Source organism: Cervus elaphus, chromosome 20, assembly GCF_910594005.1.
Source record: "Cervus elaphus chromosome 20, mCerEla1.1, whole genome shotgun sequence".
In the NCBI taxonomy this organism is placed as follows: domain Eukaryota; kingdom Metazoa; phylum Chordata; class Mammalia; order Artiodactyla; family Cervidae; genus Cervus; species Cervus elaphus.
Window position 1 is genome coordinate 31,765,914 of NC_057834.1, and position 12,665 is coordinate 31,778,578.

The following is a 12,665-nucleotide window of genomic DNA, read 5'->3' on the forward strand; positions in this document are numbered from 1 at the left end:
AACCAAGTGGGGATTCCCTCTGATGGATTGACACAGGGTGCATCTTGAGCAAACAAGTCTTTCCTGTGCTGGGGGTTGACTGACTTGAAGCTGGGGGAGGGGTTAGGGCAGTTGAGAGTGGGTAGGAGCTAGGCCCAGAGCCTGGGGGAAGCTACTGGGAACCAGGCCAGAGAAATGGGGAGTCAGGAAGTGGGGAGGGGGAGCCCTGGGGGGAATGGAGGCGGAATGGCTGTTTGGGCTTTGGAGGGGGCGGGGAATGGTAATTCAGGAAGGGGGAGCCTAAGGGAAAGAAGGGAATCAGAGGTGCCACCCTAGGTCTTCCTTCTATAAAAGTCCTTAATCCTGTCTGCCGTGGCCTCTGCCTGCTTCATGTGCCCATTCTAAGCAGGCTCATCCTGCGTTTGAGCAGTACCCTTCCTGATCACTGTCTCCTTGCCTGTCCCTTCTTTGGCCTTCTGTACTCTCTCCAACTGCTTGGTTCCTGAGCTGTGTCAAGTCACCTCCTTTCTTTGTTCTGCCCTCTTGATGCTTCCTTACCTGTTCCCCACCCTCTTCCCCTGGCAGCTAGTTCCCTTGGCCCTGAAAACCAGCCTAAGGGGCAGAGAGCATCATGAAGGATCCCTGAGAAAAAGCTAGACAGTGGGAGCAAGAATTCTCCTGGGACTCTGCTCCTCTCTTTGCGTGTTGGTCAGGCCCTTTCCCTGACTTCCTACTCCTCCTGGGGCTCTGTTGCACCAGAGTGAGACAGCTGAGAGCCGACTGTGGAGTTTGGGAAAAGGCTATGTCATCAGCTGGCCCGGTGCCTGCGAGAGTCCCCTCTAACAACTGGGTCTGGGCAAGTCCCATTTTTTTTTTTTTTAAAGGAAAACAAATGGATTTTTGGGAAGCAATGAGACACCCATCTGAGTTCTTCCACCAGAGCTCTGGGCTGAATGGCTGATTGCTCAGCCAATCGTGTAACAGCTGGGGATGCTTAAAAAGAGCTGGCGCGGAGAGAAGCTGGGAAGAACTCACAGAGAGACCCACAGACACATAGACACGGGAGAGAGAGGAGGAGAAAGAGACAAAGGCACGGCGGAAGGAGGCAGAGAGAGGACAGGCATTGAAGCGAAGCCAGAGAGAGTCTGAGAGAGCAGAGGGAGAAGCCAGAGACGCTACAGAAGACACAAGCGGGGAGACACAGGCCCGGGAGAAGGAGGGGTGGGAGGCGAGTGTGGAGGAACCAGACCACCAGGCACCTCTCCTAAGCCTAAGGGCCACATTTCCTCCATCTCCTCTGAAGGTCCCTGGGCCCTCTGAAAACTCTGCCTCTGACCCTGGCATGAGTCTGAGCCCCCAGGCTGCAGAGAGGAGCTTCTCAAAGCCGGGACAGGGAGGACTGGGTGCCCAGCCGGCCTCAGGCCTGCCCAGCTGCAGCACCAGTACCATGTCCCAGGCAGACTCGCATCCCGGGAGGGGCTTGGCCGACGGCTGGCTGTGGGGAAGCCAGCCCCGCCTGCTGCTCCGCACAGTGCCCGTCTCCGTCTCCAGGCTGGTGTGGCTGCTGCTGCTAGCCTCCCTCCTGCCCTCAGCCTGGCTGGCCAGCCCCCTCCCCCGGGAGGAGGAGATCGTGTTTCCAGAGAAGCTCAATGGCAGCGTCCTGCCTGGTTTGGGCGCCCCTGCCAGGCTGTTGTACCGCTTGCCAGCCTTTGGGGAGACGCTGCTGCTAGAGCTGGAGAAGGACCCCGGCGTGCAGGTTGAGGGGCTGACGGTGCAATACTTGGGCCGGGCGCCGGAGCTGCTCGGTGGGACGGAGCCGGGCACCTACCTCACCGGCACCATCAACGGAGATCCGGAGTCGGTGGCATCTCTGCACTGGGACGGGGGAGCACTTTTAGGGGTGCTGCAGTACCGAGGGACGGAACTCCACATCCAGCCCCTGGAGGGAGGCACACCTAACTCCGCTGAGGGGCCTGGGGCTCACGTCCTACGCCGGAAGAGTCCTGTCAGTGGCCAGGGCCCCATGTGCAGCGTCAAGGCTCCTGCAGGGAACCCCAGCCCCAGCCCCCGAAGGGCTAAGGTAGGCCATCCTGGAGTCCATGTCCTGCCGTGTCCTGCCATGTCTGTCCTACTGACCCCCATTCACCTTCTCTCCACCCACTTCCACTTCTGGCCCGTCTGCGGCTCCCTCCCTTCTGCCTGCCTTTTCTCTTTCCACTAGCCTCCTTTCCTGGGAAGCCTCTGGTTTTTCCCTGCCCCAGCCCTTCTTCTGGCCAGATCGCTGATCCCAAGGGGTGGTTCCCAGAGGTGGGTCAGAGACTCTGTGCTGGGAATGACTGCTCCCTCTCCCCATCCCACCCCTGCTTGGCTGTGGCATCCTGCTGGCACAGTCCCCAACAGTGAGGCCCTCCTAACAGCCCCCCTGGCCTTGACTCTTTTCTGGGCCCCAAGTTTGACTTTCACCCCACCACCAGCTAAAGGAATGAGGTTTGAGGCCCGAGGGATTGGCCTCTGGCTTCTGATGCTGTCTTCAAAATTGTTCTGGCAAACTACCAACTAGGGCAGGAGCGGACAGGGAAGGCAAGGCACCCTGAAGTCCATTCCGGTCTTCTGGTCAGTCCTTCCCACACTGTGGACCGACTGTATGGCTGCCTGCCTTTCCTCCCTCCCACTCCTGCTCCCCACCTTCTTCCCTTCCTCCCTCCCTCCCTCTCGAACTTTAATCCAGACCAGACGCTCCCTCCTCACCCGCCACGCTGAGATCTGGCCCTGGCCCTAGCTGCTGACTGAATTATTCCTCCAACCACACAGGGCAGACACGTTGCAGCCCAGCCCTCCAGCCCCAGTCCTACAGGCCCCGGCCACACTCGGGCCTGGGGGACCCCGTGGTCCCTCCCAGAGGCACTCCCAACTGGTTTTCACTTCAGGGGCCCACACAGCCCTGGGACATGGCTTCCCTATCCCCTCCTCTTCTCAGAACCAACAGATGATTTCTCAGAGTTACCGCAAAAGCCCAGGGATCTGGAGTTGGGGGGGCGGGGGGAGAGGCCTCACCAGACCCTTCAAGAATCCCGTGGGATATGTGAGGCCCAGCTGGCTCTGCTGAGTTCCAGACCTAGGAAGTGAAGGAGGGGAGAAGTTGTCCACGGGTCTGGGAGGCTATTTCAGGCTCCTCCTTCCCTTTTTTCCTCTGCAGCGCTTTGCCTCGCTGAGCAGATTTGTGGAGACTCTGGTGGTGGCAGACGACAAGATGGCGGCGTTCCATGGTGCAGGGCTCAAGCGCTACCTGCTGACAGTGATGGCGGCGGCGGCCAAGGCCTTCAAGCACCCGAGCATCCGCAACCCTGTCAGCTTGGTGGTGACGCGGCTGGTGGTTCTGGGGCCAGGTGAGGAAGGGCCCCAGGTGGGCCCCAGCGCCGCCCAGACCCTGCGCAGCTTCTGTGCCTGGCAACGAGGACTCAACACCCCCGACGACGCGGACCCTGGCCACTTTGACACAGCCATTCTGTTCACCCGGCAGGTGAGGCCCCAGGCAGCGCCTCCAGGAAGCACCGCTGCACAGACTCTGGTGTGGACGGTGTCGCTGGAGTAGCCCGGCATGGCGCCTGGCCCCAGCCACACTGCCAGGGCTGTCGGTGCAGTGCCCAGGTCCCCCCTGCTCTGGATCCCAACCCAGCGCACCCCGGTGTCTTGGTTCCTCACGCAGTGTCTCTGACCCCTCTCCACAGGACCTGTGCGGAGTCTCTACTTGTGACACTCTCGGCATGGCTGACGTGGGCACCGTGTGTGACCCCGCTCGGAGCTGTGCCATCGTGGAGGATGACGGGCTCCAGTCAGCCTTCACTGCTGCTCATGAACTGGGTAAGCTGGGGCTGGGGTCATGGGGCACCCTTGAGGAGCTGGAGAGCTGTCGGGGGTGAGGTGAGGCAATGGTGGCCTCACCAGGGTACAAGTGGAGGTCACAAGTTTTTCTTCCTTCTCCCCAAGCCTGAGTCCAGGGCCATTACCCTTCTCTGCTCAGCGTGTAGACAAACAATTAAAGTTTTCTATTCAATGAGATAGTGTGTAGAAATCTACTGTGAACTTGGTTGTGTGTGTGTGTGTGTTTGGAGGGGGAGGTGGGACAGTGTTGAGAGAGATTATTCACTACAGTCAGTGACAGAATGGATGGAATCGGGATTGGGAATGTTGGCTGTAAGGAAAGGTGAGTAGGGAGGGCCCCTGAATATATCAGGGGGAAGGGAGACAGAGAAATGGGGGCCACATACTGAGAAGCCCTTGGAGCACCAGAAAGAGACTGGGGGCAGAATGAGAGGTGGAATGGATCTGGTCATCCAAAGCTGCAGCCAGGCTCTGATGGGTCTGCAACCCCTTGAGGGCACAGGGATGGGATTCTTGGACACTGACAGGGCCTCTGCTCCACAGGCCATGTCTTCAGCATGCTCCATGACAACTCAAAGCCGTGTGTTGGTCTGAACGGGCCTGAGAGCACCTCCCGCCACGTCATGGCGCCTGTGATGGCTCACGTGGACCCCGAGGAGCCCTGGTCCCCCTGCAGCGCCCGCTTCATCACTGACTTCCTGGACAACGGCTACGGTGAGCAGATGGCCCCGTGCAGGACGCAGCTCCCGCCCCTCACAGTCCTTCCTCTTCTCCTGCCTCCCACACGGGCCAAGCTGACTCCCTCCAACAGGCTTCCTCTACACGTGGGATGGGGTGAGAAACGCTGCTGCCTTTGTGTGGTTCCCACTTCCTCTCAGAATGAATAGCACAACTACAGGAGGCAAGTTTTGGCCTCAAAAGAATTAGAACTGAGCTTCTAAGGGCCAGAACTGTTCGACATCAGAAGGGGCCAGTTGTGAAGGAGGCCTTGTCACTTGTGGTGTGCAAACTTAGCAGTGTGGCTATGATCGGGAGCGCTGTTGATGAGAAGCAGATCAAGAAGTCTGTAGTTGGTTAGACTAGACAGGAAGATCTAGTGCTGTGAGCTCCTCTCCTGATTCTATTTTTTGATGTGTGTAGATGTGTGACTCTAAGTTACTTCACTTCTGCGTAACCGATCTATAAAGTAGGCATAATAACAGTAACTACCTCACAGGTGCTGGCCATGATTAAACACATATTGTTGGTCAAACACTTAGTCAATGCTCATCGAATAAACATCGAATAAATTGTAGCTGCTATTTAAAGCTTCTTCCAGTACTAGAATTTGTAGGATCCCTCAGCCCCCTGGGGAACCCAGTGTTTCAACTGATGACCAGCAGGCACCTCTGCAACTCTTGCCGACTTCATAACCCCCCTGCCTCTTTTCCCAGGGCACTGTCTCCTAGACAAGCCGGAGGCTCCCCTACATCTGCCCGTGACCTTCCCCGGGAAGGACTATGATGCTGACCGCCAGTGCCAGCTGACCTTTGGGCCTGACTCGCGCCACTGTCCACAGCTGCCACCGCCCTGTGCCGCCCTCTGGTGCTCTGGCCATCTGAATGGCCATGCCATGTGCCAGACCAAGCACTCGCCCTGGGCTGATGGTACCCCTTGCGGGCCCGCACAGGCTTGTATGGGTGGCCGCTGCCTCCATGTGGACCAGCTCCAGGCTTTCAACGTGAGATCCCAGGGCAGGGGAGGGCCAGAGGGCCTGGGGGAGTGGTGACTGGCTCTGAGCCCAAGAGAGTACATTGATCCCACTCTTCCATTCTGTCCTTCTGCAGGTCCCACAGGCCGGTGGCTGGGGTCCCTGGGGACCGTGGGGTGACTGCTCTCGGAGCTGTGGGGGTGGTGTCCAGTTCTCTTCCCGGGACTGCACACGGCCCGTCCCCCGGAATGGTGGCAAGTACTGTGAGGGCCGCCGTACCCGCTTCCGTTCCTGCAACACCCAGGACTGCCCAACTGGCTCAGGTGAGGAGTGGGAGGGATGGGATCCCTTGGAAAGCACTGTCCCTTGGGTTCAGGGACCAAGGAGGTATTAAGGGTCCTGCTCTTGAGGGGAGGGACAGGCAGTCTGTGGGGTGGAGAGCTGCCATCCTGTCTAGAAGATGTGAGAGGCCAACGGGAGGCTGGTGGGGCAGTGTGAGGGAGAAGGGCTCTGACTGTGCATTTTAACCCTACAGCACTAACCTTCCGTGAAGAGCAGTGTGCTGCCTACAACCACCGCACTGACCTCTTCAAGAATTTCCCCGGGCCCATGGACTGGGTTCCTCGCTACACTGGTGTGGCCCCCCGGGACCAGTGCAAACTCACCTGCCAGACCCGGGCACTGGGCTACTATTACGTGCTGGAGCCACGGGTGAGGACCAGAATGCTCCAGGGCCTTGTCTGTGCCCACTCACTCCCCCAGAGACCCTCTGCTTTCTGATGGCCAAGATCCAAAACAGCACTATTGCTGGAGTTCCCATGGCCCTGCCTGGCCAGCCCAGGGCTCCATTCAGACTTCTCTGTGTATGGGTATTTGGAAAATCGGCCCTGGACTCTGGATAAGTTGTCAATCGGGCCATACTAGCCTGTCGCATTTCCATTGGTTTCTTGCTCTTTCTCTCCCCACCTCCCAGTGCTCCATTTGGTGAGAATGGAAGCATGTGGCCTTTTGGGCACGTCTCTGACCCCCATCGGAGGGGCTGATCTGTTGAATTACAGTGGTGGCCTCATTGAGCTCATGGGGGGCCAGTCCCCCACTAAACAGGCCTCCTGGAGAGGGTGATGGCCCTGCCCCGCCCCTCTCTGTGATAGGGCCCTGGGTTGAAGCTGAAGAAGGAACAGACCAGCAGTTTTGCCGCCTTCACCCTGTTCTGGGGAGAATGCCTACATGTTGACTGCCCTCTAGCGTCTAGCCGGGATACTACACCAAGGTTGAGGGTGGTGTTGGGACTCAGACCTGCACTTCTCATGTTGGCATCTCCTCTTGCCAGCTGTGTAACCTTTGGGCAAGCGCCTATTCTTTCTAAACCTCAGTGATCCATCTCTACAAACCTCAAATAGTGGTTGTGAGATTTATATGGCACTTAGCACAGTGTCTAATTCAGAGTGAGCATTCTGAAAAGGGTGGCTTTTATCATTGTCATTACGATTTTAATCCCTTACAGAACCTAGGGTTCCCTCCATATTCCGTCCACATCCCCTCCCTGATGGGACATGGCTTTTGTTTGGCTTACTAACACCTTTTGGTGTAGGAAGACCCTTTCATCGCTCCCTCTCTTCTCAGGTGGCAGACGGGACCCCCTGTTCCCCGGACAGCTCCTCAGTCTGTGTCCAGGGCCGCTGCATTCATGCCGGCTGTGACCGCGTCATTGGCTCCAAAAAGAAGTTTGACAAGTGCATGGTGTGTGGTGGGGATGGTTCCAGCTGCATCAAGCAGTCTGGCTCCTTCAAAAAATTCAGGTTTGTTCACTTCCACCTTCCGGGGGACATAGAGGTATCCTCAACACTGTTTCTCCTCTCAAAGAGCTGACTTGGGAGTCTAGTAGGGGAGACAAACATACTTGCTCAGCCTGGACGTGCCATGAGGGCCCTTGTGGGGACTGGGGAAGGCGTCCCCAGGAGGTGACCTCCCTCCTGGAGGGAGAGTAGGAATTGGACAGGCTCCAAGGAGGGGCTTAGAAAGGCACCTCAAGAAGGGGCGGCAGGTGTAAGGGCCCACAGAGAAGTGGGAGAAGCACGCATTTGCAGGCAGCTCAGATCTAGGCTAGACCGCTCAGGTAGGTCCGGGGCGACAACCTGCTGCACACGTGTGGTGGTACAAACCCTGCTCAGAATGGCAGGAGGATTCACCGAGATGCTGAGTTCTCCTCTCCTCGCGCACAGGTACGGATACAACAACGTGGTCACCATCCCCGCTGGGGCCACCCACATCCTGGTGCGGCAGCAGGGGAGCCCTAGTGTCCGGAGTCTCTACCTGGCCCTGAAGCTCCGCGATGGCTCCTATGCCCTCAACGGTGAATACACGCTGATACCGTCCCCCACAGACGTGGTACTGCCCGGGGCAGTCAGCCTGCGCTACAGCGGGGCCACTGCAGCCTCGGAGACACTGTCAGGACACGGGCCCCTGGCTGAGCCCTTAACGCTGCAGGTCCTAGTGGCTGGCAACCCGCAGAACGCCCGCCTCCGATACAGCTTCTTCGTGCCCCGACCGGCCCCCTCCACGCCACGCCCCACTCCCCAGGACTGGCTGCGCCGCAAGGCACAGATTCTGGAGATCCTCCGGCGGCGCTCCTGGGCCGGCAGGAAATAACCTCACCATCCCGGCTGCCCTTTCTGGGCACCGGGGCCTCGGACTTAGCTGGGTGAACGAGAGACCTTTGCAGCGGCCTCACCCCGAGACGCCGTGGGGGAGGGGCTTAGTGAGCCCCGCCCCTCGCCTCCGCCCTACCGAGCAGGCTGGCCCTGCTGGGGTTTCCTGCCCTGGATGGCTGGTGGATGGAAGGGGCTGGGAGATTGTCCCCTATCTAAACTGCCCCCTCTGCCCTGCTGGTCACAGGAGGGAGGGGGAAGGCAGGGTGGGCCCCAGTTGTATTTATTTCGTATTTATTCACTTTTATTTAGTACCAGGGATGGGGATGAGGGTCAGGGTACTGGGGAAACTGATCCCCTGCCTTCATAACCCTCACCCTGTCTAGGAAATCCAGGGTGGTGGTGATAGGTGTACGTGTGTGACAAAGTGTGTGTGTGTGTGTGTGTGTGTGTGTGTGTGTGTGTGTGTATGGTTCATCCTGCCCAGCTTTCCTTTCCTTGAATTTTATTTTCTGGGAAAGAAAGAGTCAAGGGTAGGATAGGCCTTCAGGGAGTAAGGGATTATCATATTTTTTAAATATAAATTGAGTTCTGCTATTTATGTGCTCCTTTTGGAGTCAGACAGATGTGGGTTGCACCCTGATTCCGCGTCTCTGAACATTAGTTTCCTCATTTGACAATAATAATACCTCCTTTGTAAATTTGTTATAAGGATTAAATACTGTAAATAAAGAACTAGCATAATGCCTAGCACTCAATAAGTGCTCAACAAATGTCAACTGTTGTCCGTTGTTATTATCACCACCTTGCTGTCCTCAGCTCCACTGTCTATGGAGTCTGCAGTGCATCTGAAGGCAGCAAAGATCTGCATCAGTGGTGCCTGGCCTCACCCCCAGGCTCAATTCCTTTGGTTGGCAGAGCCCTAGCCTGGATTTTGAAGGACTGTCAGAGAAAGGACAATCCTGTCCCTGATTCCTGGAGGCTCCCAACCATGTGGCGACTTAATAAACACCGCAGTACAAGCACAGTTGACAAGAACATGAAGGTGGAAAATAACAAGAACAACTCTGTCAATACATACAAACAGTGCTTAGTAATGAGAGTGCTAGTTAAGGGGGTCCTGGAGAAGTTGTTTCAGAAAGACCACTGGAGTGGGAGCTGGTGGGTCTGAATCTGAGCTGGGATTCAGCATCTTATTAGCTGGTAGTGGTGGATAAGTCACAGATTTTGAGCCTTAGGTTGCTTATGTGTGTAAGAGGGCTAAAAATACCTCTTCCCACAGGGTTATTCTGAACAAATGTTACAGTATTTTCAAAACAGTGAAGTGAATTACCCTTGTGAGTACTGAGTAACAGGCACAGAGTCCCTAGAAACCAGTGTAAACCCAGCAGACTTCTTTGAAGACGTGAGGTTAGAATGGAATTTAATAAGAGGTGTGGGAGAGTCAGGAGGGCCAAAAATAAAAAAGGCACGGAGAAGCTGAGGCAAGGCGGAGCCAGGTGTTCAGTGGTGGCAGAAAACACCTGAAGGGCAGGTGGGTACTAAACAACTCAATTTTTTCTTCTGACTGGGTGACTTTGATTAAGGGAACAGGCTTGTGATAGGGTGGCAGGTAGACCCTGCAAGAATTTTGAGTCTTGAGGCAGTAGCAGGACTGCTAGGGATTAAAGAAGGACTAAATGTGGAGGTGAGGGAGGGACTATAGGCAAAGAAGACCCTGAAGTGGAAGTGGAGGAAGAGGAAACAGGGAAAATAGAGGTGCTTCATTCTGCCATAGTACCTCCTGGCTGGGCTGCCAAACATTGCTTGGGATGTAGTGCTGGGACTAGGGAATTAAGGCAAGCCATGGAGAGTGTGGTGGTAGTGTATACTATGCTCACTGGGGCTGGGCTTCTCTGCTCAAGTTCTGTAGCAGGCAGTGCCTTACACAGCGCACTGGAGTTTGTACCGCCGACCACAGCACTCACTCCCTCGGCAGCACTGGGACCAGGGAGGCCCCTGCTCTGCCCCCTCTCCTCTCTCAATTGTGCTGGGCCCTGGCTCTTCCTCCTGTCCTCCTACCAACCAGGCTAGAGAAGGGAGAAACAGGAGAGTGGGACAAGGCCAGAGTGATCTTCCAATATTTCATCTAAGTAGCAAAATTGGGCCACCAATAACATGTTTATAGACCTTAATACTATGAGCTAATGGTATAATAAGCCAAATTCGGTGCTAAATAAACCTGAGGTACAAACACAAACAATACATGACTAAAGATGCTCACTGCAATTTGGGGAAATGTTTTGTAGTATACCTCTGCAAAGAGAAAGTTGGGATGATATGAAGAGCTGTAGGATAGGGCACGGGCTTCAATGGACTATGAGGTTTAAGGAGGATGAATCCTGGGATTCCCTAGTGGTCCAATGGTTAGGACTCCATTTGCTTCCTCTGCAGGGGACACAGATTCCATCTCTGGTCAGAGAACTAACTAACATCCTGCATGCTGTGCAGTGTGGTCAAATAAAATAAAATAAAAAAGGACCGTGTCCTGGGCTGGGCCTTATGAACAGGTAATCATGATACCCCTTCTTATGTTTCTTTAGTGTCTATGGTAATTCACACTTTGTAAATCACTTTCGTATGTATTATTTTAAGAGAAAGCCCTTTTCGCACTGAATAAGGTTCTGACTGCCATGAAGTTTTTCCCAGGAAGACCCTGAGCTCAGAGGCCGCCTGTGTGATTGGGTGGGTAGGTGGGTGGAGTTAGGCAGTGAAAGGAAGAGAGAGCTGCTCCCCAAAGAGAAGTGATGGGCATTCTGGCCCTAAATCCCAAGCAAGGCCTCACCCCTTTCCGGAATGTTCTCATCATAGGACCCTCCCCAGAACCAGGCCATAGACTGCCTAATATCCTGATGTCAGGAATCCAGCAAGTTCTTCGTATGGATTAAGGAGTGCATACCTCCCTCGAAGAGCCAGGACGAGCCCTGACTCCAGTCTGCCTGATCTATTGCCTTTATGGGGCTGAGCTGGGGTATGGATGAACAAACAGAGGAGAAACAGGAATAACAGGAGGGAGGAAAGCCTGGAGACAGTTCAGATATCTGGTCCTTAAGGGAAAAAGAATGATGTTGAGCTGAAGAAAGAAGAATCAGTGGCTGTGGGAGAGCCCAGTCCCTTCAGAAGTTCGAGCAGAGACAACTATTTTATAGGATGGCAAGGGTGACTGTGTGTTTGAGGTGGGGGAGGAGATTGAAGCAATAGCTGTGAGTTGGGCCAATTTCTTTCGAATCTTTCTGTCCCTGAGATTCTCTGTTTTAGCGGTTAGAGCAGAAGAAATCTGGGCATTTGTCCAATCACTAATTTTGTGGTGAGGGTGGGAGAGCCAGTGTTTGGGGTGGGGTGTATACTGTGGAATGAGCTATTAATTTACATTTCCACTCCATCTCTAGCCCCACTTCTTTAATCTTCACATAGCATTATAATATTTTATTGTCTAAAATACCAGATTGATGGTAAGTGACAAAACCATCTCATTGTCAGGGCTTGTTGGGGAGGAAGGAGGAAGAGAGTAGAATTTAATGTATTAACATTTTATTGTTAATACATATAAGAGGACGCTTCTTGTAACATATAAGAGGATGCTTCTGAACCAGTTGAACACCTTCCTCATTGACTGTTGCTGGGGGCAAGCCAAAATCATTGGCAGCAAGAGTAACCAGCTGACAGCTGCAGGAAACCACCAGTTCTTAAAAAACCACTCTGAAAGAGGTGGGTGAGGGGAAGGGGGGAACAACAATACTGAACAACTTCCTCAGACAGGACCTTATATGGGGACAGGTCCTGAGTACTTAAGTAGCTTTAGGAAGGAAAGGGAGGGGAGGAAACAGATTTAAGGCATCCCTCACAGTCTTTGGGCAACCAACAACAGGCCCTGCAAATCCAGTAACAAATACACCAACAGTGACACACATTGACACACATGTTCAAATATAGATGCAAGTAAGCACTGAGAAGCTGAACATGTGGAATTGAGGCCTGAAAATGGGTCAGAGGAAATAAATTAATTGACTTAATTCCCCTGTGCAAATGAATTGTTCATCACACTTATCTGTTCAATAAATAAAGCATGAGGTTATAAACCTGAATCAAATCATTCTCTCACAGTGTCTGGAAAGGATACAGATTTTTGGAGTTGGACTGAATCTAAGCTTTGCAAGAGCCAAGATGTAATGGCATGAGCTTAAATTACTTGATCTCTGTTTCTTTATCTGTAAAATGGGTACACTACTATCTGCCTTATGGAGAGGTTGCCAGAACTTAAGAATATAAAGATGTAAATGCTTGGCCCTGGGCCTGGCTTCTCATAAGTGTCAATACATGCTGATTCTCTTCCCCCAAACCTCTTTCATTCCCTGCACTCTTCCCACTTGTGCATTAGCATGAGAAAATAAGCAGACCAAGGAACTTTCTAGGTCAGATCTAAAATG

The 12,665-nt window shown here is 54.1% G+C and overlaps 1 protein-coding gene across 1 annotated transcript; it reads left to right on the top strand.

Moving 5' to 3' along the window:
- The first annotated feature begins 1,003 nt into the window (after positions 1-1,003).
- ADAMTS4 (ADAM metallopeptidase with thrombospondin type 1 motif 4) lies at positions 1,004-8,978 on the top strand. Its single transcript, XM_043876251.1, has 9 exons — positions 1,004-2,059; positions 3,176-3,499; positions 3,708-3,840; positions 4,405-4,575; positions 5,295-5,581; positions 5,688-5,874; positions 6,087-6,262; positions 7,175-7,350; positions 7,774-8,978. The coding sequence occupies exons 1-9, from the start codon at positions 1,322-1,324 to the stop codon at positions 8,198-8,200; spliced, it is 2,619 nt and encodes an 872-aa protein (XP_043732186.1). The 5' UTR covers positions 1,004-1,321; the 3' UTR covers positions 8,201-8,978.
- Positions 8,979-12,665: the final 3,687 nt, after the last annotated feature.

Coding starts and splice junctions, on each gene's coding strand:
- ADAMTS4 (XM_043876251.1), top strand. CDS start 1,322: ATGAGTCTGAGCCCCCAGGCTGCAGAGAGGAGCTTCTCAAAGCCGGGA. Junction 3,500..3,707: donor CCATTCTGTTCACCCGGCAG/GTGAGGCCCCAG, acceptor CCCTCTCCACAG/GACCTGTGCGGAGTCTCTAC. Junction 5,875..6,086: donor GGACTGCCCAACTGGCTCAG/GTGAGGAGTGGG, acceptor TTAACCCTACAG/CACTAACCTTCCGTGAAGAG.